This window comes from Ascaphus truei, chromosome 3 (assembly GCF_040206685.1).
Source record: "Ascaphus truei isolate aAscTru1 chromosome 3, aAscTru1.hap1, whole genome shotgun sequence".
Classification (NCBI taxonomy): domain Eukaryota; kingdom Metazoa; phylum Chordata; class Amphibia; order Anura; family Ascaphidae; genus Ascaphus; species Ascaphus truei.
This window is the reverse complement of record NC_134485.1, coordinates 115,018,254-115,043,318: the sequence shown is the minus strand read 5'-3', so window position 1 is coordinate 115,043,318 and position 25,065 is coordinate 115,018,254. Positions and strand designations below refer to the sequence as shown.

General features: G+C 45.2%; 1 protein-coding gene across 1 annotated transcript in view; it reads left to right on the top strand.

The window, feature by feature from the left end:
* Positions 1-21,694, top strand: part of C3HXorf58 (chromosome 3 CXorf58 homolog) — a 34,779-nt gene extending 13,085 nt beyond the window's left edge. The window contains exons 3-9 of the mRNA XM_075589369.1: positions 5,749-5,848; positions 10,485-10,579; positions 11,876-11,987; positions 12,837-12,968; positions 15,982-16,214; positions 17,996-18,146; positions 20,099-21,694. Of these exons, the coding sequence (XP_075445484.1) occupies positions 5,749-5,848; positions 10,485-10,579; positions 11,876-11,987; positions 12,837-12,968; positions 15,982-16,214; positions 17,996-18,146; positions 20,099-20,275 (1,000 nt within the window). The 3' untranslated portion in view covers positions 20,276-21,694. The remainder of the gene's footprint in view (positions 1-5,748; positions 5,849-10,484; positions 10,580-11,875; positions 11,988-12,836; positions 12,969-15,981; positions 16,215-17,995; positions 18,147-20,098) is intronic.
* The last annotated feature ends 3,371 nt before the right edge of the window (positions 21,695-25,065 follow it).

The following is a 25,065-nucleotide window of genomic DNA, read 5'->3' as shown; positions in this document are numbered from 1 at the left end:
ATAGTTAATGACCAAGTGGCCTTCTCCGAATTACGAGTGGCCGATTCCTTGGGATGCCAGTCGCAGGCTGTCCCCGCCGCCTACTGCGACCCAAAAGGGATGCACCTCACGCACGACAAGGTGTTCCGGTGGAAAGATCTGGTAGACTACCAAATACGAGATCCGGTTGCTAGTATCATCCGGCACGCTGTTGAAAAGAGGAACCCAGCCCTTCTGAAACGCGCGCCCAATGACTTGATGGCCTTGCTCATGCGAGAATGGGACAAATTTGAAATAGACAATTGCTTGCTCTATCGGGTGGTGCAATACCACAACCACCCGGATAGGAGACAACTAGTCCTCCCTAAGAACTTACAATACCTGGTGTTGAAGTCCCTACATGATGATCATGGACATCTTGGTATAGACAAGACTTTTGGGTTAGTCAGAGATCGCTTTTTCTGGCCCAAGATGCGAGAAGCCGTTGAACACCACTGTCGCCGCTGTACTCGGTGTATTCAGCGCAAGACCCTACCTACTCGAGCCGCCCCCATGGGTCATCTAAAAAGTTCTGGTCCTATGGACCTCGTGTGTATGGACTTTCTGTGTATTGAGCCTGATAGCCGGGGAATATGCAACGTGCTAGTCATCACCGACCATTACACTCGGTATGCTCAAGCCTTCCCTACTAAAGACCAGAAAGCCATCACCGTGGCGAAGATATTATGGGAAAAGTACTTTGTACATTACGGCCTTCCTAACCGCCTTCACTCTGACCAAGGAAGGGATTTCGAGAGTACATTGATCAGGGAACTGCTCAAAATGCTGAACATTGCCAAATCCCGAACGACCCCGTATCACCCCGAAGGGGATGCGCTACCCGAGCGTTTTAATCGGACCTTACTAGATATGCTCGGAACACTACAGAGTGCTCAGAAATCGGAGTGGAGTCGACACGTGGAAGCCTTGGTGCATGCATACAATTGCACCAGACACGAGTCAACTGGGTTCTCCCCATACTTCCTCATGTTTGGGAGAGAGGCGAGGTTACCAGTGGATGTGCGTCTTAGAGTCTCAACGGATGGGGTACATAATGCTACCCACTTCAAATATGTGCAACGACTCAAAGACAGCTTGCAGCAGGCCTATCAACAAGCGGAAAAGTCCACCGCTAAGCTGAATGCGGGTAACAAACGGCGATATGATCATAAGGTCAAATATCGGGAACTCCGTCCTGGGGATGCGGTGTTGCTTTGCAATCTCGGGGTCCCGGGAAAACACAAATTGGCTGACCGATGGAGAGATGGAGTGTATGAAATTGAATCCCAGATGCCTGGCCTCCCGGTCTATCGCATCAAAGACACTGATGGCCGGGTAAAGGTATGGCACCGTAATCATCTCCTTCCCATCCCACAAGTGGAAGATGAAGAGACAGAGATATTGGCCACACCGCTCAACGGTGAGCCCGATGTATCAGGGTTGGGTCAAGAGACTGTCGATAACGAGACCAACCCTGAAACTTTGCAAGATCCTATGGAAGGACCCTCTCAAAGGGACTTCCCCACAATGGGGGCATCTCCCGGAGGAGCTACGGGTAAAGGGCCCCGTAGGCCAACGCCTACTAAGGTGGCACCACAGGCCAGCCTTTGGACCCACAGAGCCCGAGCTTTGTGCCTACAGAGACAATTCTCCCCTCAAGGGAAGAGGCCGAGCCTCAGGACTATGTGTACTACTCCCCTGAGGGAGTCGCAGAAGAACAACTCCGACGGAGCCAACGCATCCGGTACCCTCCAACTCGGGTCACCTACAATCAAATGGGGGCACCCCATTATGAGGCTCAGCAGTGTTCTCGGAGCAGGATCCAATCTGTGATTGTGATGCTCACGGAATTGTGCAATATTGTTTAGAGTTGGGCATGTGCTAAGTTATATGATCTGATGCATTTTTACTATATAATTTATGTATGGGTTGAGTTATTTATCCCAAGCGAGGTCGTTGGGGTTTTTCACCAGGGGGAGGATGTAGCCATGTCCCCCTTGACATGCTAGCCCCCCCTTGCGCACTCACCCCCTCCTTCTGGTATGCGAGCGCGCGTTGTTAGTTGTTGCTGAGTTGTTAGAGTGAGTTCCTGTTGTTGTGCTGCCTCTGTCAGTAAGAGGCACCTGGAGGTCTGCAACATTGTTGCGGTAGTCTGATGCAGAGCTGTGAGTCTGGCAGCACAAAGCAGACAGAGAAAAGCAGTTGGTGACTGGAGCAGCTAGGGGAAGGAGGTAGGGTGCAGGGGTCTGTGACTCTCTGCACTAGGCCAGCAAATCCCCTAGGCCCCAGATAGCCCTGAGTCATCTTAGCTGAGTATTGTAGGGACAGGCCCTAGGTTAGGGACCCTGCCCCATTATATATTTGCTAGGAGTGTATCACGGACATTGCTCGGATTGCTAAGAGGGAGCTGGACTATCTCCACGGAGGCCCAGCTAGCGTGACTGCGGCCTACTGGCAGCAGACAGACCCTAACTAAGGTAGAGACGGTGCGGAGCTGTACGGTTATATTATCCGCGCTGGAATTCACCCCACGCGTAGGAGGATATCCCGGTGGATCCAACCCCAGTGATATAGCGGCACCCACAACTCACGTGCACCAACAAGGCCTATCACCAGACATAGTGGCTGCGCAGTCACACACACACATTGGTATATGACTTGGGAGTGCGGGACATTGGGTTGGGGTTACTGGACACCGGGTGGGATCACTCTTTGGGAGGTAGCGTCCGCCGTGACGCCTAGAGGTGGTAGCGTCCGCCGTGACGCCTAGAGGTGGTAGCGTCCGCCGTGACGCCTAGAAGTGTTAGCGCCCGCCGTGGTGCAAATTAGCGTAAGCGTCCTGCATGGCGCAGTAAGTGTCTCCTCCAGGAAGGGACACAGGTTATGCAAACTGTTGTGGTTGTATGTTGTGTTGCGGAATAAGTAAAGTCCCATATATATATATTTTGTGTGTGAGTATTGATTGTCCTGCGAGGAACTACTCCCCCTCTGGTGGGAGCCATCGCAGGTGGAGGCGCTGCATCGTTATACGTAAGTTGTCCACAGTAATATTACCCCAGGTTCCCCGTGGCGGAAGCTCAGCCCTCCTGTGAGCCAACAGGTTATGCACCACAATTAGTAACCATGTATGTTTCCTGCCCCCACACCGTGTGATCTGCGATTGGGTGGGGGAAACCCCGTTACATGGGGAAAAAAATAAATCCTTCCTGACTCCAAGAAATGTTAATTACTCCCTGGATTAACATCCTTCCCATGTATACTTATTTGGTATATCCCTGTATACCTTTCCCATCTAAAAAGATTAGCTGCACTGAGGAGAATTCACTATTGATTTTTTTTGTGCTTCAATTGTTTTTTCACTGACCTGTGGTGCACATCTGGTGGCAATGTCCTGCAGTTGTGACATTTTGGTGCAAGTTCCATAAAAAAGGTCTAAGGTTTAAAGTGGCTAGAACGGTCCCTGCGAATGCAGCCAGGTGATATATATCAGGGGCGGCTCTGGCCACCTTAAACACCTGACTTTTTTTATTCCCTTTAATAATCCCAACACTTTATTCGATTCAACATACGTTCTGCCTTTTTTTTTGTTTTGTTGTTACGGCAGCTCACTGTTGTATAGCGGCAGCTTGGACACAAACCTACAACCGCCTTCCCTAAATGAATGGAAGTGTAGGGTCTGGGAGACTATGAAAATAGAAAGATCGACAAGTGAAATCCATGATATTTCTAGAGAAACGTAATGACACCTGGTCCATTTGGATCAAATCGCCGGGAGGGGATGCTTCTCCCTTGTAATTAAGTCACATGGTCATTTCCTTAAGGCAGGGATGCGCAAAGTTCTGTTGCTGCGCCCCCCTGCCTCTACTCTCCTAGTGCTTGCGCCTCCCCCTTACCTTCTTGTCGCGATCAAATGATGCAGCGAGGTCATGTGACGTCATGTCACATGAAATGCCATGTCAACGAGTCACCTGAAGCCTGCTGAACCTCGGTGTGTTCAGTTGCAGAGGCCTCACGCGATCCCCCGGCATTTAATTTAAATGCCTTGGGGAAGCGCTCTGGGCCTCTGCAACTGCTGCGCCCCCCCCCAAAAAAAATCCTGCGCACCCCCCAGTTTTCGCACCCCTGCCTTAAGGCACGGGTTCTCAACTTCAGTCCTCAAGACCCCGTCCCAACAGATCGGGTTTTAAGCGGATCCCTGCTTCAGCACAGGTGGCTCAATCAGTCAAAGACTGGATCGCCTGTGCTGAAGCAGAGAGCCTTAAAACCAGGCCTGTTGTGAGGGGAGGGTCTTAAGGACTAGAGTTGAGAATCCGTGCCTTAAGGCCTGCTGCTTGACCGGTCAGTCTGAGGAAAAGGACAAAACACTGCCACATTTAATGGGAACTTAATTGTTTCATCAACACAACTTTTGTAAAGGTTTTCTGTTTGTTATATTTTTGTAACCGCCGATGTCTTGTTTGCATTTACTTTACAAATCAATCAAATGTAAGTTACAAAAAATGTGCTATTGCTCCATAAGACACCTTCAGTGCCGGAAGATCACATACAGCCTACTCAAGTGATGGGTTATAGAGGGCCATGTTTAAAAAGCGGTGTTACTTCTAAAGATACCTTCCTTGCCCAAAGACACATTACATTCCATTGCTTTGAAGGGGCCATGTTGGAAAGTGTCTTTTGGAGTAGAATGGCTTCATAAAAATTGCCCCTGTAACAGAGACTTATCACTGTTTGAGAGAAACTGCCTCTAAATCTAGCAGTGTGCTGGTTAATTGCACAGAGGCAATCAACCAGACTCCACCTGATTGGTTAGGACTTTTAGAAAAGCCTGGTGTGAGAAACAGGAGAGAGATTCCTTAGCTCACATTTGGGCTGACAGAAGGAGAGCAGAGAAGCCTGCACACAGACACTGTTTTGAGCACAAAGGCTGTGCTGAGATCAAGACATCCAGACACCCAGAGACCTATATTTCCTGGACACAGAGGACCCAGGAACCGGCCAGAGACTGACATGGAGGGCCACCTGCTTAAGGTACTTCCTGAGACTTTGGGGCGATAGGCTGGTAATGGGAATATCCCTCCAGTCATGCAGATAGGGTCTGGGGAAGTAAGTTAGCCCTTACAAAGGGATAGGGGTTTGTTATTTTGTTGTTTTTATAGGTTTTGCCTGGATAAAGGAACAGGCTCAATAAAGCCAAGATATAGTTTCACCCAAATCGGTCTCCATTATATGTACCTCTGCACACATCTCTTACAGCCCCATACCCTTCAGTACCATCATATTAAAAGAACACAACTCCCTTGTGCAACAAATATGTTATGTAACAAAAAAAAAACCTCTTTATAGTATATATCCTTGTTAACTTGGATAACTTACTTCCTCTGGATCAATAAGTAAGTATAGATATAGGATAAAGTATCTGTTGTCTAAATTTAGCATAGGTTGAACTTGATGGACCTACGTCTTTTTTCAACCTCATCTACTATGTAACTATGTAACTCTATAGATTTTTTTTATTATTGTTTTGTTTCGCTGTTGTGCTACAAATCTGGAAAAACGAATAAAAGAAACAAAAAAAATAGTTTCCGTTAATTAAAGCTATTCAATGCCTAAAATACAATAACTGAACCCTGTGCTTGTTTTCGCTCCGTCTCACAGAATCAGCGATCGAAAGCATCACTTTATGGGACCCAGATTTTAACATGGTTCCCATTTTTTTTTTCTTCCTTGCAGGATTGAAAGGGGAGTGGCAGCCGCGCGGATTCAATGGGTGTGGAGGTGCCACCGAAACAGAAAGCTTTTTAAACTTCTGAAACACACAGCCCGTGCAGCTGTGAGTACCATTTACAGACGCTGCCAGGGATGTGTACAGCAATGTAATAACTTCAGTAAACTTTTCTTTCCCATATTGCACGTGGAGCTAGTTGATACAATTTCTCGCCCACTGTCACCCTTAGACCGTGCTTATAGTGCCGGCGACACGACGTCGCCCGAAAACAAATGCATTGCCGCCGCCGCGTGCACTTATAGTAAGCGCGACAAAGCGACGTGGCGACGCGATTTTCGGAAGCCGGGAATATTTGATTTTTCAGGGGCTGTCGCCTCATGTGACAGCCCCTGAACCAATCAATGCCCTGGTCGCCTTCGACGCCGCCGCAAAGCGAAATACAACTTTCGCTAGCGTCGCGGGCACTATAGGTGCGGCCTTACTTTTTTGTATGAGATGCTGTTGGAGTGGGACATTTTGGGTTTTTTACTCTTCTACGTTGGGATAGACACAGAAGTACTTGAAAATGCTGTTTACAAAGCAATCTGTGGTTGGGGGTCTGTGTACCAAGGCGATTTTGGAGCAAACCTGGGGCATTTTCACCCTGCATGTATGAAAGCAATTAGCTGCAGTTTTGCCCAGGCTGCCCCAGCTTGCACCTTTGTGTGTTAATAGGAGGAGTTGGGAGGAGTTACATGGTGCACAGATAGTGAAATGCACACAATTGTGCATCACTGCGCCATTTATTTTGTCTTTTATTTACCCCCAAAAGTTCTCCATATCGTAAAAGGGGCATATGTAAAGTTGTGCATTAGGCCTTGACCCCGCTGCCTACTACAGCGTCCGCTGTGGCGGACGCTGCACGCACGAGAGCCCTCCCCTCAATGGCGCCGGGCCCGCTGCGAGGGGGGGCCGCAGCGCTGGGGCGAGAGCTGCTCCTGCTCAATAGAATTGAGAGCAGGACTCGCGTCGAGCGATACGGCACGCCCCCCGGCGGTTCAGCCAATGAGGGCGAACCTGCCGGGTGACGTCATGACCACGCCCCCGTCACGCCCACCCGGTCTCTCTTCCTGCAGTGAGCTGCAGACCAGGTAATCGGCTGCACGCGCCGCCAATCTCGCGGGCGCGCGTTGCAGCGGAGATACCGGGGCCTTAGCTTTAGTTGTAAGAAATGGTTTACATACTGTATGCCGCAGCACTGCTCCAAAAAACAAAGCCATGCATCTAAACACACAGACCCATGTGTGTAGGTTGTACACATTGGTGATGTTCTTCAAGATGTTAATATATAAATAATACATATTGACCCATTATTACTAAGTGGTGCTATGCCTTAAGACCCCTCCCATTCACTTCAAGTATACAGGCTATGAAGTGCCTTCAAGCAGCAGAACGTCTTACAGCATCACTTAGTAAATAAGGGCCACTACGTTCTGACGCAGACATCAATATGTGAAGAATACCCATTACTGTTTCATGCTAAACCGGGGGTAACATGCATGCAAAGTTTGTAGAACGTGCTTTCCAAGTGCTGGGTGTTGTAATATTAGCCTCACGTACAGGCTCACTTCCAAAGCAAAATGTTATGTTTCACTTATTCACTTGGGAATGTGGCAGTATACGCAGTGCTGATATTCCGAGGTGACTGCTTCTATGCTTCACCTGGAAAGTAATCTGCTATGCCTGTTTATCGTGCTCATACTTCCACTGCTCTGGAGGTACATCAATAAAAAGTGGGCAAAACAGTATATTTTTAGAAACATTTTAGCTTATCTACTAAATTTACTTAAAACAGCAATACTACTTCCCCCTTTTTTCTTATTTGTGTATGTAAAGCGCGTGACAATGTAGAATTCTACATTCTTACCTCAGCTGGCAATCATTTGGTGCTCCTGTTATAAATGTGTAAAAATACTGATTGTGTGCCTAAAGAAATGTCTGCCTTTAACTTTGTGCTGCAGTCTGAAAAGCTGTAGCTGATATGTAAAATTATATTACTAAGTGGAATGCATTATTGTTACATTCAATGTAATAGGCAGTCTGCTGTTTGGGCCACAGCAACATATCTGTTTGTGATACTTTGTTGCCAAAGGGCAGCGCTAAAAAAAGGTGTGTGTCAGAGGTTGTAGGTAAATGCAGAGCGCAGCTAAAAATAGAAAAAGTTAAAGAGTCCAGGGCAACTCAAGATCAATTTATTGTAAGCTCAGCAACAGACGGACAGGATGAAACACACTTACGCGTTTCATGCGCGAGCACTTTACCAAGGTGTCACGCACAACGCGTAGGTGCGTTTCATCCTGTCCGTCTGTTGCTGAGCTTGCAATAAATTTATTCATATACAGTATTTGAGTTGCCCTGGATTCTTTCTTTTTCTATTTTTGGCTGTGCTCTGCATTTACTTACAACCTCTGGATCTTCTGAACTACGGACTGCACCTCGGAATATATGCGTATACTGCCTCATTCCCAAATGAATAAGGGAAACATACGTATCAATTTGTTTTGGAAGTGAGGCTGTACGTCAGGCTAATATTACAACACCCAGCACTTGGACTGCACGCCCTGGATTAAACTGGACTGTCCTGAGAAGCTGACAGGTAATGGACTCTAGCTCCCTATTTTACCTTGTTATTTTAATGAATATTACCTGTATATTGATATACCGGACTGGGAAGAAATGAGTTTGCCTCATACATACTGTGGTTGTCAGGTGGACACCACTAGACACATACCCCTCTCTGGCCATACATCATATATGCTACATTGGACATTCATCAGTGTCCGGACATTCATGAACTTTTATATATAAAAATTCTGTTAACACAAAACACTAGGTGTGTGTCAGAGCCTGTTTCAGAAGAGGATGTGGATATGATTTTCTAAATGGTTGCTGTAGGAACCAAAGTACACTAAAAATTTTTGAAGTGAAACTTCTTTCGTGGCACCTAGTCCTGATGGGACAAAACTGGACAGATGGGGGGCGAAATGTGAAACGGAAGTGACGTCACGTAATGGACGCCGCTCCGCTCACACGTCCCCTGTCACATGCGGCGGCGACGACGACAGCCGCCGGCGCCGCTCCTAATCGCCGCCACCCCCCCCCACACCCACACCCCCCCCCCCCCACACATCCGGCTGATGACATATGACATATGCGGCGGCGATAGCCACCGCTCCTAACGGCCTAACTGTTCCACGGCCGCTGTTCCCCGCCCGCTGCCATGCCGCGCATACGCAGTTGTGATGGCGCCGCTGACGGACGCCACACATGCGCAGAAGCCACTCATGCCCGTGCTGGGCGCATGTACCCCGCGGGGGGGCGGCGGTGCAGAATTTGCGTGCAAGGGGGGGGTGCAGAATGTGCGTGCGGGGGGGGGGTGCAGAATTTGCGTGCGGGGGGTGTGTGTGCAGAATTTGCTTAAGGGGAGGGGGGGAGAGGTGGTTCGCAATGTTACACCCCGCCCCTGGCTGCAGCAGGACACACACACTGACTGACCCACACACACACACACTGACTGACCCACACACACACACACACACACACACACACACTGACTGACCCACACAAACACACTGACTGACCCACACACACACACTGACTGACACACATACACACACTGACTCACATACACACACTGACTCACATACACACACTGACACACATACACACACTGACTGACACACACACTGACACACATACACACACTGACTGACTCATATACACCCACACACTGACACACACACACACACACACACACACACACTGACTTACACACACACACACACACACACACTGACTGACACACATACACACACACACACACACACTGACTGACACACATACACACACTGACACACATACACACACTGACTGACACACATACACACTGACTGACACACATACACACACACTGACTGACATACATACACACACACTGACTGACTGACTTACATACATATACACACTGACTGACATACACACACACTGACACACATACACACACATACACACACACACTGACTGACACACATGCACACACACACACACACACACTGACACACATACTGACTGACACACATACACACACACACTGACTGACATACACACACTGACTGACCGACTGACATACATACACACACACACACTAACTGACATACACACACACACTGACTGACACACACAAACACACACTGACTGACACACATACCCATACACACACTAACTGACACACATACACACAAGGAATTCACACTTAGTGCAAATAGCTAATACAGGGGATGTGTGCCGAGCACGCGCATTATAAGTCAAATTTATTTGCGTTTTGTCAATGAAATTGTATTTTGATTTTTAATTAAAACATCACCAATACAAATACAATTTCTGTGACAAAAGTCAAAGAAGTTTCACTTACTATGCGCGTGCACAGCACACACAGCTTTTTTTTTATTAAGAATGGCATTCGGGGTTAAAAAAAAACCGCAGGCAGTTATCAAATACTATTGAACTGATTTATTTATATATTTAAAAAATAATCACTTTTTACTGCTATAAATGTTACGGAAACACCCTTTCACATCAGAGAATGACCCTGCGTCCGTGCTGTGCCCTGCAGCCTTTGCACACTACTCGCCAATAGAATACATGACATTTCCAGGTAACGACTGGAAAATCCATGACTTTCCGTGTGTGTTTGTTGTTGTAGGAAACCTGTGCAACATATGGGATTCTGAGAAAAGTTAGCCCCTTGGAGGCTGAACTTTTAAGAGATCCTGGCATGCAGTGTAAAGTGAGATTCAGGTAGAGTATAAACATGACGATCATTCATTGAACCTTGAGGTGGGCATCTCTCCCAAATATTTAGTGATGTAACATTGCTCCTTAATACAAGGTTGATCCCAGTTAATGTTTGTGGCATGTTCCATTTCAGGCAAATGTCTTGAACATGCCACATTACTTAATGGGACATTCCTACCCAGCAACATACACTTAAATTGCAGTAAAATGAAAGCAGTCAGCAATATTGTATTGTATTGTATGTCTTTATTTATATAGCGCCAAAAGTGTACTCAGCGCTTCACAAAGAATACAGTACAGGGAATTAAAATTATACAATAAGTGCAGCAAAATCAGACAATAGGAAAGGAAATCCCTGCCCCGAAGAGCTTACAATCTAACAATATAACCTGTTCTCTGCCATTTGTAATTGTTTCAGAATTGATCAACTTTGAAGATGTATGCTCAGAAAGCAGAATAAATATCCCAGATTATGCCATTGTCTGATTTTGTTAGGTGCAGAATTGGAAACCAGACCTAAGGAAAGAAAGAAGCACAAATTCCAAAGTTGCAGGGATCAAGGGCTGATTTTTTTTTTTTTTAATATCAATATTTCTCCAAAAATGAATAATGCTGAAGGATTTCACAATGGGTCATGTAATCAGGATAAAAACAGGGAAAGTAAATGCAATGCGTGCATTGACTTCACAATGAATAACCGGTGAGGTGCCGCATTGTTGAGTTTATCTGGGTGACCATGTTTCCTTACCCCTGCAATGTTGTGATGGTTCTGTGCTATGGTAAGCGAGTGGCTTATAAAATTAATCAAAAGACTTGGTTTCCAAGAGCAACAATTTACCTGTGTTGGCTTTAACACCATTGTAACAAAGGTGCCAACTGCATTTAGGCTAAAACGGTTCACTCAAATATTTAACAGTATACCAATGTGTATTTTTTTAAAAACATTTTTAATTATTGTTATTGTATTCACATTTTCTTTAAGAAATAGGCATTCTTTGCTTATCATTTCTACAATTGTAATATAATAGGACAGGCTTTGTGATATCCATATACACGTTGGATTCCAAACGTGTTCACAATTTGACAGTGATACTAATAAAATAACTTATTTTGTTGTTAAGTTCAAGCCTTCAGAAATGTAGTAAAAGGACAGCATTTTCAGATCTACATGAATAATTATATGCTTTAGTTAGGTTATCAGATTCATTTCATAGTCATTTACAGTGTTATACTAGTGACAGTGTTTATTACGCGACTATTCCGCATATTAATCAAACTAAACATCTTTTCCCATTACAGATTTGCTGGTCATGAGTTTCCACCTTTCATTGTCTTTAAGATATTCCACCGCTCCGGTGGCTATGGAAACCGATACATAAGTGGGAAAAGAATAATTAATCCTTCGAGTGAGGTGATTTATGCTTATTTCTGTCACAAAGTTTGGGACTCATTTATATATATATATGAGGATATGTAAGGCATCTCTATGATGGTAAGTGTGTTTCAGTAGCAGGGAAGTTACCTTTTAGGTTCTACAGGTAAGAAAAAGTCTTGTTCTGACCTTGGTTGTGGTCACCTTTTGTTGCACGAGACGCTTCTTAATGTCACAGAGTAACTAATTGGGCCTCCACCCTGCCAGTGAGCTCGTTTATGAGCCCTGCTGAACTGTATGTAGCTGCAGGGCCCTCCGTAGGAAGCCGCAGGGGCCCCGAGCGCTGGGCTCTGTGGTGTCACGGAGCTCTTTGCTCTACAATGTTTTTTTCCTGTTTCTCCATCCCTGAGAAGGAAACTATTTTACTATATCGCCATTCATCTGTCGTGGCATCGAAGAGAGAAAAGGGGAATTATTCTTACCATAAATTCTATGTCTTCTAGTCCATCCAAGCCAACTTTCCCTCTATAGGGATTTGTTTGGTAACTTTTCTTACTCTTTTATTGATATAGATGGATAACTGCTATGGGGAGGAGAGCAGAGAGTCTTATAGGGGCAGATGGAACCCAATTCGTTGATAGCTGTGTCCTAACCTTACCTGGGCGGGACTTCATCACCATTCGCTTGTACTGCCATGGTGGGACTAGAAGAAAAAGAATTAGCATTACAAATATTTAACTTCCTCACAGACATAATAGGACTATCATATGCAAAGCCTAGAACGTGTAGGAAGGAACAAACGATGGAGGTGCAGAAAAAGGAACAGTTGTCTTCTGGATAGTCCACCATTGAAAGATTCACCATATAGCGTACTACTTTATTTTGCAGGCCGCAGCTGATGCCTGCAAATTGATGGGACAACGAGCATATTATGATCAAATGATTTGTGACGAACAAGAATATCAGAAACGCAAAATAACAGATGTTATGGATGTGGCAACCTTGAAAGATTATATGCAAGTAAGAAAACTTCAGATGTTAGATACAAAACGAAAAGACTTGCGGATTTACAGATTAAACAACATATTGCTAGCCAGGATTGGTATAGAAACCGCACAAAATCACAGAAACCAATTACTAAATTACTTAAGTGATCAATAATTCATTTAACAGTCTATGTCATAATACAAATTTAGATCTAAATGCTTTTGGAAGGGGATTATGGCCGCTCGGATTGTTATCCTAAATGTTAGGATTGTGTTTCCATTTATAAAAATGCGTTTTAAATGATCTTGAGAAGTTCTTGCAGGTAATTATATACACACAAATCCTGAAACACTCACCGCTCATTAGTGTGTGTTATACTGGACAGCTTATCTTTACAATGCTGAACAAATATTATGAGTTGTATAATACACAGAAGCAGTTTGTGAGCGTGATCTCGTTATTTGTGGAACAGAAAACTAGTTTATTTAGCAATGAAGGTTAAGCGCCACATGTTAATTGATTTTTTTTTTTCACTTATGGTGTCATTTTTCCACATCTTTTATCCCATGGACTCTAGGTTCCAAAATGACTAAGGACCTTGCGTCCTTATATAATGAATGTGTCTGCACCAACCCAACACTGGTGTTTATTTTGTATTCCATAAACTTAAATGCAGTTGTTTAATACTGGGATTTTTGGGGGTGAAATCTACCTTTGTTCTACTGTAGTATATACACTCGGACAGGGATCTGTGAAGAATTTTCTTGTATGTTTGTTAAACCAGATACTAATGATGTCTAACTAATATAAAAACGTAATGATAAAATGTTTTTCTTTTGGGAATCGCTTTTTTATTCTAAATACCATACTTCACTGTGAAATCATCCACCACATTCTTTAATACTATTGTTCCTCTGTGTGAGGAAGAGTGGGTTTTTTTTTTGTTTAATTTTTAACTGTGAATTTTTATCACAAACATTTTTACTTAATGTAGGTATAATTTATTAGATCGTGGCTACATCCGTTTTGCAATTCAAATCTTAAAAGGCTTGCAAATACATTCAATCCCCTTTAGAGCTATGCAAAAGTAAATATTTGTAGTTTAGTCTCTGGAATTGGGAGCCAGCCATAGATCAGATTTGTGATGTCATTTGTGACACAAGTGCATTGTAATTTATTGCTAAGGCTGCGGTCCCAGTAATGTCTGTGACACGCGCGCCCGGCGGGGGGGGGGCGGCGCGTGTCACAGGGCTAACCACGATCTGCGAGGAGAGGAGAACCTTGCGACGGGAGGGGGCGTGGTCGGGGATTTGCGGGGGCGTGGCCATTACGTCACGCAGCTGGTTCGCCCTCATTGAGGGGCGGTGCTTACATGCACAGTGCACGCCGTGCCGTGCCGTGCGCACAGGTTGTACTGGGACCGCAGCCTAATTCTGAAACTGCACAAACATATTTCTGCTGCTGTCTATAATACTAAGTAAACTGCAGGGAGGAGAAGGTTCCAGAAAAAGCAGAAACAACTGAGGCTGGCAATGAATCTGAATGTGTTTCCACAGTCACAGCACATGACAAATCAAAGATGGCTGCCTGGTGAAATATATCATGAAATTGAGACTGTCAATATTTTTTTACTTACATTTTATTTTCTATCGCTTCCATAGTTTTTTTTTAGGTTATATTTCAAAATGGGTGTTGTCTGCCTTAGTCTGCCCTAATGACGTTCCCTAAAAGAAGTCATGAGAACATACACTCTAGGGACCATTATGATGTTTTGGGAATGCCATTAATGCTAGTTTACCTGGTGATGTCACGCTCACCGCTCCACCACCACTGGGCGCCAGTCACAACCACATGTTTGCTAGCTACCCCAAGAGATCAATGGTTACGTACCCGGAAGACGGTGGTCTTCTGCCAGAGAAAACGTTAAAAAGCCCATAACAAAACCCATATAGTTGAGAGATTTGCAGTTATACTTTTTAGATTTAGGTGTTTGGTTAAAGCTTAAAAAGCTATTAAATGTGAAACATTAAAAAAGTTAGACAAAGTGTTACATGCCAACCTCCAAGGATCCAAGCCTAAGTTGTGTTTTTAAGGCTGTGGCCATAGTGCGCGCGCCTAACGTCTCAGCGATCTGTGGACTCCGGTGCGCGAGCGTCGGCGAGGCGTAGCCATGATGTCAGCAAGCTGGCTCGCCCTGATTGGCTCTAACACTCACGTGACCGTCGCACGAAAAAATTGAATTCATTTGTCCCCCCAAATCCTGCCGTGCAGTCGCGCTTCTGCACGCGCCGCCTTGCGCGCAGTATAGCCAAACTGGTTAAGGTAATGAATTTGTTAGTGCACACAACGGCGCGCGCGAGGCACAATGTCCGCAGCCTAAGCCACACATCCCATGCTCTTAACTCAACCTTTCCTGAAGACATGTTTTATGTCCATCACTGAACGAATTTAAAGCAGGAACGGCCAACTCCAGTCCTAAAGGGCCAATAACAGGTCAGGTTTTAAGGATATCCCTGCGTCAGCACAGGTCAGTGAACAACTGAGCAGCTGATTGAGCCACTTGTCAGAGATATCCTTAAAGCGTGACCTGTTGGTGGCCCTTGAGGACAAGTGTTGGCCACCCCTGCTTTAAAGCCTAGCCGTTTTTATTTTGTGAAACTTGAACATGTACAAATATGAAAATAGGTCTCTCAAACCACTACGTACAAAATGCGAACAATATGCCCAACTAGTGTGTAGAAACATGTGAACAGTACTGTATGTCCAGCCAGTACGTACAAACATGCATGTCCAGTATTACCCTAATTGTACCGTGTACGTCTTGTCAACTCTGCATGTATTTCTTGCAGCTCCAGCAGAATAGACATTCATTATTCATCATATTATTTTCCCCTGCTATACGTTCAGGAAAACATTGTGGGTGGTTGTGGGGGCGGGGGTGGGGGGGTTAAATTACATGGAAAAATGTTTGTAAAATGCATGGATTGCTTTCAAACGTAGCTGAATCCTTTCAAGGAGGGCTTACTTTTATTTCTGACATTTGTAGTACATCAGTCATCTTGACGAGACCCCAGCGCATCTCGGAGGCCGTGATAACTGCTGGAGAAGATTATCTCTGAAAAATTTGCCCAGGACAACAATCATGTATGATATAGTGGACTACGCAGAATCTGGGACCCTGTCAGAGAGACTTAAAAAGGAAATGGAATTGCTCCTGCAGATGCCACACACCGAAGAAGATGTTCAACAGAGACAGCTGAGCGCTGTAACACAAATCAGGTTGACATGATCCCTGTCCATTCATCTTCAAACACAACAACCCAAACATGTAACCATCACTCACTTCACATGCAACACTTTGCAGGTTGAATGTTTTTAGAGATTTTCTCGTGCATAAGCTTTCAACACCACAAGGGTCTCTTTTCTATCTGAGGAAAAGGACCTCAAATCTTGAGAAGGTCCAAATTGGGTACATGAAATATATCCCATTCAAAAATCTAAGGAACACAACATATGATGGAGACTTTTGTGGTCTTGAAACCTCATGAGTGAAATCTATGAAGATGTTGATGCCATGTAATGTACACAAGGTTTCAAAAACATTATCTTTTTCTTAAAGCAGCAACTCGAGCTGCTTCACTTTGGCGTTTAATCCTGCTCTCAGTTTTTGGTACCTATGTGCTTTTTCCTATTCCTGATAATGACAGACATGTCAACTCTTATTGATTTTTTTTGTGAGTGTCACTGATGTGGAGTCAGTCTCATTGATTTTGAGCATCAGAGTCTCTGCGTTCAATGAAGTCTCACGGCGAGTCATTATTTAAGTTGATTTTAAAGTAGGCGAGCAATGTAACAAATCAATTGGAGCGCCAGCAGGATGCTAGATTGTATAGGGAGAGGTTTTTGCAGCAGGAAGAGGGAGGTATTGATCATTGTATTGATCATTGGAAGGACCTAACCTAAGGTACTTTGTTCTGATCTCAAAACCCGCCTCTCCAGAAAGTTATAAATAAAGAGATTGGGCAAAGCATGGCTACAAAAATAGTGCATGGTCTGCATCATAACACTTATCAGGAGAGATTGAAAGATCTCAATATGTACAGCTTGGAGGAGAGACGAACAATCCCAATATGTACAGCTTGGAGGAGAGAAGGGAGAGGGGGATATAACAAACTTTTACATATATCAATGGTTTTAGCAAATACAGAAGAGAATCATATTTAAGAGAAAGGGAAGTGTTGGAACAAGAGGGTATGTTCTGATGTTGGAGGGTGGCAGGCTAAAGGAAAATGTGCGAGTACCTCTGCACAGAGCGAGTGTCGGATTTGTGGAAAACCTCTCAGAGGTGGTAGAGGATGATACAGTGAGGGATTTCAGAAATGCTTGGGCGAGACAAGGCTATCATAAATACACAAGACTGTGATCAGATAGAAAAAATGGGTCAGGTGCTGAGCTAATGAATTTCACATCTGTCTGCAGTGGGATTCTGTTGACATAATATTACTCTGAGATTTATTTCACTTATGCATTCGGCCGGATTTGCTTTTTTTATCGTAACAGCTAGTCTTGCGAAAAAGGCAGCGATCAATAGTCTATAACCGCCGACATGATCTTTTCATCTGTTTAAAGTCCCACTGCATCGATTTCCCTCAACCCTTTTGAAAACTAAAGGGTTTCCTGATGCAAGACCAATTATGTTTTATACCAGGAGAATCAGAATCTGGGTACTTTTTAAGAAGTACTCATTGGAGATGGCCACTTAAGTCGTTCAATAAAGGTATCCACACACATTATCTTTACTGATTAGGTCATACCAGCTTTAACGCCCTAAAAGTGCTGTAATGTTGGAGTCAGATATTTTCTTAAATCTGGGGTCTCTCTGTCATAAGACATTGGCTGTCCTGCTCTGGGAGGTCTCCTGGTTCAGTAAACTAAAAGAAAAACATAATAAAAATCTCTCAAACACAGGGACTTGTTCCCTTAGGCACCGTAAAGCCCAACGATTGGGTATAGTTTCCCTGTACGCTAACTCTTCAGTTATTACTTGGCTTTCCCCCCAGATCCCCTGCACCTTCACCTTCACCAGCAGTCTCCACGCACCAATCATCCCAATATTCAGCAGCATCGAGACACTCAGGTCGGCGCTCACAACAGGCCCGTCTGAAAGTGGCAAAAATGAGGAGACTTTATGGCCTACTGAGAGAAAAGGAGGTAAATGTAATAACAATATAGTGGCATGCAAGGTTTTGCTTTAATATTGTTAAGAAGTTGTTTCTTAATTTCTGGTAATCTTATTTCCTGGTCAAACCAATATAGTATTATAATCTTTATAACAATAGGATCAGGGCCGCAGACAGATTTCACGGGGCCCAGAACTAGAGTTACAACCTTTGGCCGCCCCCCCCCCCCCCCATCCCAGTCAGTGGTCTTGCGAGACCCTCCATTTCACACCTCACGAGCCCCCTCTATTTCCCCCCATCTCACGCTTACCCTCACCCCATCTTACACCCCCTATCACCATCAATTACCCCACTCTCACTCAACCCCTCCCAAAATACATACATACAAATCCCACCCAAATACATACATACATACAAAAAAAAAAAAAACAGCCAAATACATTAATAAAAAAAAAAACCACCCCAAATAAATACAAACTTACCTAGCTTGGGGATGGTCTCGGTCCTCTGGCCGGTCCTCTCGTTGCCGCCAGGCCCCGGCTCTCCCCCAGCTGCGGACCTCCCTCACTGACACAGTCCCACGCTGAGCTTCTGACGCCGGCGGGTGCCGGGCCTCTCTCATGCTGGTGTGTGCCGGAAGCTGAGCCCAGCTTGCTTCCGGTGTACACCGACGTCAGAGAGGCCCAGCGCACACCAACGTCAGCAGCTCGGCGTGAAACAGTGTTAGTGAGGGAGGCCCGGAGATGGGGAGAGCCGGGGCCCGACAAAACCGAGAGGACCTGCAGCCGGGCTCCCCGCAGCCACTGGGCAGGCTTATCCCGGCCCTCTCCCCCCTGTCGGCGGCACCAAATATGTTTATAGAATCTAAGAAAAGTGTTTTGGTTTTTTTTTTCAGGAGAAAAGAAATTATTATTATAATGCATTTAAACATTACCCTTTTCTGCCAGAGGATCCTGCTATGTTCTGCTCCGCAGTGAAGTTATAGCCCTTTCAGGCAGGACAAGACTTAGGCCGTGGCCATAGTAGACGCGACACCGCAAGCGAGAGAAACAAACTCATTGCTTGAACCGGTCCGGCCATACTGTGCGCGATGTGAGCAGACAAATGTTTTTGATTTTTCACGCGACAGCCGCGTCACGTGAGCTGTAGGAACCAATGAGGGCGAACCTCAATTTTTCAGCCTGCTTCCTGTCCATGTTCCAGTCACACGTGTCACGCGCGTCAACAGAGGCCACACATCGACAGCCACGCGAACCTGTTTCGAGGTCTGTCGCGCGCTTGGTCGCTTTTACTATGGCCAAGGCCTTAGTGGCTATTGTAGTGGTAATGTTATCAGGGTCTGGGAATATACAGTTGAGCATTTCTAAGGCTCCTCTTCATATAGAATAAATACTGCAGGCACCACTGACTTTATCTCCGCTTTCCTATGAACAGCCCCTAAATTATTGTCCAAATATGAAAGACCGCATAATACTTACTGTTGTGCCTTTTGAATATGGCAATCACTGGGTATTGTCCCCCTTATAACCCAAGCAGCTTTGGCATTACAGGTAGTTCTCGCTATTCAACGTTTCACTTTACAACAAATGGCACAACGCTTTACAAGGCAACCCTATGGGCTGTTTTTCGACGCCGAAATGCGGTATCCAACGCTCACGGCAACTGATTAACATGGGACTCACTTTACAACGGTTTCACTATCCAACGCTACTTCCAGAACGGATTCTGTTGGATAACCGAGTTCTGCCTGCATTCTCTCTTTATTTAAGCACCTTTACTACCGTGTAACACATGCAGTATGCATTGTATATTTCGGGGGATTTGTTTTTTCGAGTTAACCCTTAGCCTAAAATTTAAAAAGCTATTAAAACATATCAAACTTTAAAGCAAACATTAAAAATGTTACACTTTGCTGAGACTGGCAAATATAGGATAATAATGATGAGATTCTAATAGGATAATCCTTTTTTTCCTTCCTCCAAGCAGCACATGGTTGATACAGCAGCTGACTCCAGCAGGCAGAACTCAGACAGAAAAGATGTGGAGGAGCAGACGGTCCGATCAGATGATGACTGGGACGAAGAAGCAGAGAAACTGTATGCCTGGAGCCAAGGGCTCTCACTGGAAGAGACCGGAATACCAACCCCCCTACCTGACTAATCATTTATTATTATTATATTTTACAGTATGCGGTATCTTGGCTAAATGTGGTAGGAATATGTTTTAATATGTATAATTGCCATCCATATTAATGATATAGGTGTTCGCCATTTCATCTGGAAGGTTTTGCCCCTACCCTGACAGAGGGAGCCTGCAATTTGGGGGGTATAAGTTAATATATTTCATTTGCACACATAATATTTTACTACTCGTTGATTGAGGAGTTAACCCCCCAAAGCAAAACATTTTTTTTTGTAGCTCTAGGACCTATGAGTTATGCCTCCTGCTGTGCCCAAATGTATTCATCCCTTATATTAAACTGCAGATAAAAAGCATAAAGGTTTGTGCGGTTCCCAAAGAAACCGATCCCGATGGATAGGTGAAGAATTACACATTCAAGATGGCCGCCGCTTGATTTAGCATTTCAATTATTTTATGAAAATATCTCATTTCAATTCAGTTGCAACCTGTGCGTAGTGCCACATTTCACCTCAAACTCTACATAATGTTTGAACTAGTTTAATAAATTCCAATTTGTCAAGACTGAAAACACATCAGGAAGATGCAGTAATGCTTCCCCACTACTTTGCAGTCATGTTAAAATATAAATACTGTACAAGGATAGCCACTTGATAATACCTGAGATGAGTGCAAGCCAGATTCAATGTACAGTGACAGAAGTTTGCAACTCTTTTGTATAAATATGTTGTGTCCAAAATGTAAGGTAGATACACATTGTTAGGTAGACCAGAAATAATACTGCAGCTGTTGCAAAGTTGTAGCGATAGGAGCAGAGCTGTTGCATATTTCGGTCATTTTGAAAACTGTCAGGTATTGTTTTCTATCAATATTTCTACAAATTAGAAAAGCGCAGGAGAGTTTCACAGCTGAAATAATAAAGGCTATTTGTAACAAATATATGAAATGCGCAGGCATAACCGCTCGGTCAAATAAACGTGACATCCTTGCAGTAAGCAAGCCAATTAAATGGTTAAAGGTGCAGTTTTTCTTATCCCCCCCCCCTCCATACCACCCTTTTCTTATGGATGGGAAACAGGGGGTGTACCTTTTCCAGTATGTATGTTGAGCAGAGATGGATGCGGTACAGCTACAGAGACCCCCCCCTCTTTTTTTTTTTGCCATCCATTAAAAAAAAAAAAAGGGGGGGGGGGGAGCAGAGTTTAAGTTTTTTTTTTGATGTTTTGTCCCAAAACAAGAGGTTGCTCCTTTAAACAAATTTAAACGTGCAAGAACCGGCAAAAGTTAAAAAAAAATATTATATATATCGCAAATAGACAAACCAATAAATAAAGTATAATAAACAATGCATCATCAACAGAAGGTGTCCAAGATGATAATATATTATTACACATTATCTCCATTCCTTCAAATTGATCTGTTTACTATATGGCACTTTTCTCTTTGTTATTTATAGGGGGGGGGAGTGAGGTGCTGGGGAGGGGGGGGAGGAAGGTGAGGTGCTGGGGAGGGGGGGGGGGAAGTGAGGTGCTGGGGAGGGGGGGGGGAAGTGAGGTGCTGGGGAGGGGGGGAGGAAGTGAGGTGCTGGGGAGGGGGGGGGGAAGAAGTGAGGTGCTGGGGAGGGGGGGGGGAAGTGAGGTGCTGGGGAGGGGGGGGGAAGTGAGGTGCTGGGGAGGGGGGGAGGAAGTGAGGTGCTGGGGAGGGGGGGGGGGAAGAAGTGAGGTGCTGGGGAGGGGGGGGGGAGTGAGGTGCTGGGGAGGGGGGGGAAGTGAGGTGCTGGGGAGGGGGGGGGTAGTGAGGTGCTGGGGAGGGGGGGGAAGTGAGGTGCTGGGGAGGGGTGGGGGAAGGTGAGGTTCTGGGGAGCGGTGGGGGAAGGTGAGGTGCTGGGGAGCGGTGGGGGAAGGTGAGGTGCTGGGGAGGGGGGGAAGGTGAGGTACAGGGGGGGTGATTTGAGGTGCATGGGGGGAGAGTGATGTGAGGTGCAGGGGGGGAGAGTGATGTGAGGTGCAGGGGGGGAGAGTGATGTGAGGTGCAGAGGGGAGAGTGAGGTGCAAGGGGGGTGATTTGACGTGCATGGGGGAGAGTGATGTGAGGTGCAGGGGTGGGTGGGATGTGTGTGGTGTGCAGGGGGTTATTGTGTGTTTGATGTGGATGGGGAGTATTATGTGTGTGGGTGAGGGGGAGAGATGGGGGTATGAGAGATAGATGGGGAGTATCGCAAAGGTTGATAGTGAGGGGTTCTGGGGGAGATATGAGGATGATGCTGAAGGGTGCTGGTGGAGATATGAGGATGTGACATGCTGGGGGAGATATATGAGGATGATGATGATGAGGTGCAAGGGATGATGATGGTGATGATGATGATGATTTTACCAGTGCGGCCCAAATTTTTTTTCCTTGGAACAGTTCGGCCCTTCTCACTTTACGAGTTGTGCAGGCCTGCTGTAGAGCATTAACTTTGCCAACCATTGTGCAGTGCGAACATTTTGTTGCTTTTTATATCCTTTTAATATCGCTAAAGCTTTTGCTTTTATTCTGGCCTCTGCATTGCAGGGTTACAAAGCAAAGTGCCTCTGCATCACGGGAGGGCCCGGGTTTTGTAAGCAGCGCTATGTAGAGAGGCCATACTTTCAGGAACGTGAGAATGAATCAGAGACACTGTTTCATGAGTTCCTCGTCTCCTTCTTTGCAGCATTCTGCCGTAAAGCAGCAGTCCACATCGATTGCCATTTTTTATTTGCGCGCTTAGAGATCTTTTCTTGCTCTTTACAAAATCTGACGCTTCGTTTGAAATATTAAGTGTCCAGGAAGTTGAAATGGAAATCTGACTAGAGGCTATTGCTGTCTAAAGGTTACCATGGTAACCCCAGAAGCTAGAGAGTAAAAAAAATCATGTTTTCAAAACTAGATTTTATTTATTTTTAAATGGCAGAACATGCTTTTTATAAGAGTTAAACTTATATAGGATTCTGGGGAGGATTGCTGCTTTAAAACAAAGGGCTGTACGGTCACTCCAGTTTGCAGTATGCTGCCAGAAAGTTGTGCTGCAGTGTTGCACAAGCACAAATCCAACATGGCAGTACTCGGACGAGTCTGTGTTAACTACAGTTGGGTGTAGCCTAAAAACTCTGAATAAAACAATAAAAAAAATGTTACATGTCGAAAGTTGAAAATAAAATTAATATTGATAGTTTCAGCCAAGCAATTATACCTACCCCACCAAAAATGTCACCATGAGTCTCCACATCTAAAAGCTCAAACGTATAAATACTGACATTTTAGAGAACATTTATTTGATCAGGTAACACATGAAATATAAGAACAAAATAGCAGTGTTGTGACAAGTCTTTGGATGAGGGATGATTAAATGCATTTATGATGTTGGTTCTATTTTAGAGCGTTGAGGATTTTGTTTGAGATCCGTCTGTCTTTAGACCTGTGCAAAACTATGAATTTCCTTAATGGCAGAGGAAAGGCAATTGGCTAGTAAAAATAATATTTATATTCTCCAAAAGATTTTAAAGCTGCAGACCAAGCAATATCCTACGTTTTTTTTTAATATAAATCAGTTCAATGTATTATAATGTAACAAGCTTTTTGGTTTCTATAGCAACCATTTATAAAGTCACAGATACTGAGTCAATACTCCTCTGCAGCCATTTAGTGAACCGAATCTTCGCCAATTGATCTGCAACTTAGCTGATTACTTGTGTGAATTGTATCGATGCACATATTACAGGGGAAAAATTGCAGCTTGGACTGCAGCTTTCATTTACAATCTACCCTGGTCCAATAAGCCCTACTTGGTTAACAAATATCTATACTTAATTTACTAATAAAATTGGTCATTTAAAATCCGTATAATAATCCATCCTTAAATTGTAAAAAAAAAAGTATTTTTCAAAGGTTTTCTTTTTTTTAACGGTTTCTTCATACAGCCGACATGTTTGTCTTACCCAGGAGTGGCCAACTCCAGTCCTCAAGGGCCACCAAAAGGCCAGGTTTTAAGGATATCCCTTGGGGCTTAATCTTTGATGCATGTTAAACACAGGGTAGGAGAACATAGTTCAATAATAGTGCTCTAAAGACCTTGGGAGTTAGGCTAAGGCCCCGCTCCCAGAGTCAGCGCACCCGCACTGCTGACAGGCGGTGCGCTGAGATACACAGACCGCGATATGCGGTCTGTAGGGAGCGGGAGCCGGAGCGGGAGGTGGGCGGGTGGTGGGCGGTTTGACAGGGAGGGGGGGCGTGGCTTGAGCGGAGGGACCCGCTACTCTCCCCCCCCCCCTCCCTCCACGGACTCGGGCTGGAGCTGGAGCTTCGGCAAGTATTAAACACACACACACGCAGGCACTCATACATACATACACAGGCAGGCACTCACGCACTCATACACACAGGCAGGCACTCACGCACTCATACACACACACACACACACACACACACACACACAGACAGACAGAGGCAGGCACTCACGCACTCGGGCACACACATACACACAGACAGGCACGCACACACACAGACACACACACAGAGAAAGGCACTCACCTGCTTTCACTCCACACTCCTCCCCGCTCCCCGAAGCCTCTCCTCCTCCCGCAGCCTCCCCTCCCCATTGGCTCACAGCCACACACGTCACGCGTCAAAGCTAGAAAACACCATTCTCTGGTGTCTCCAGCGGCTGACGCGCGACAGCGTGTAGTCAGCTGTGCCGCCAGTGGGGACCGGGACCGGCTCGCGAGGATTCCCCTGCTGGTGGGGAACTCGCTACATTGCCGCCCGCGCCAACGAGCGCAGCGGGACCGAGGCCT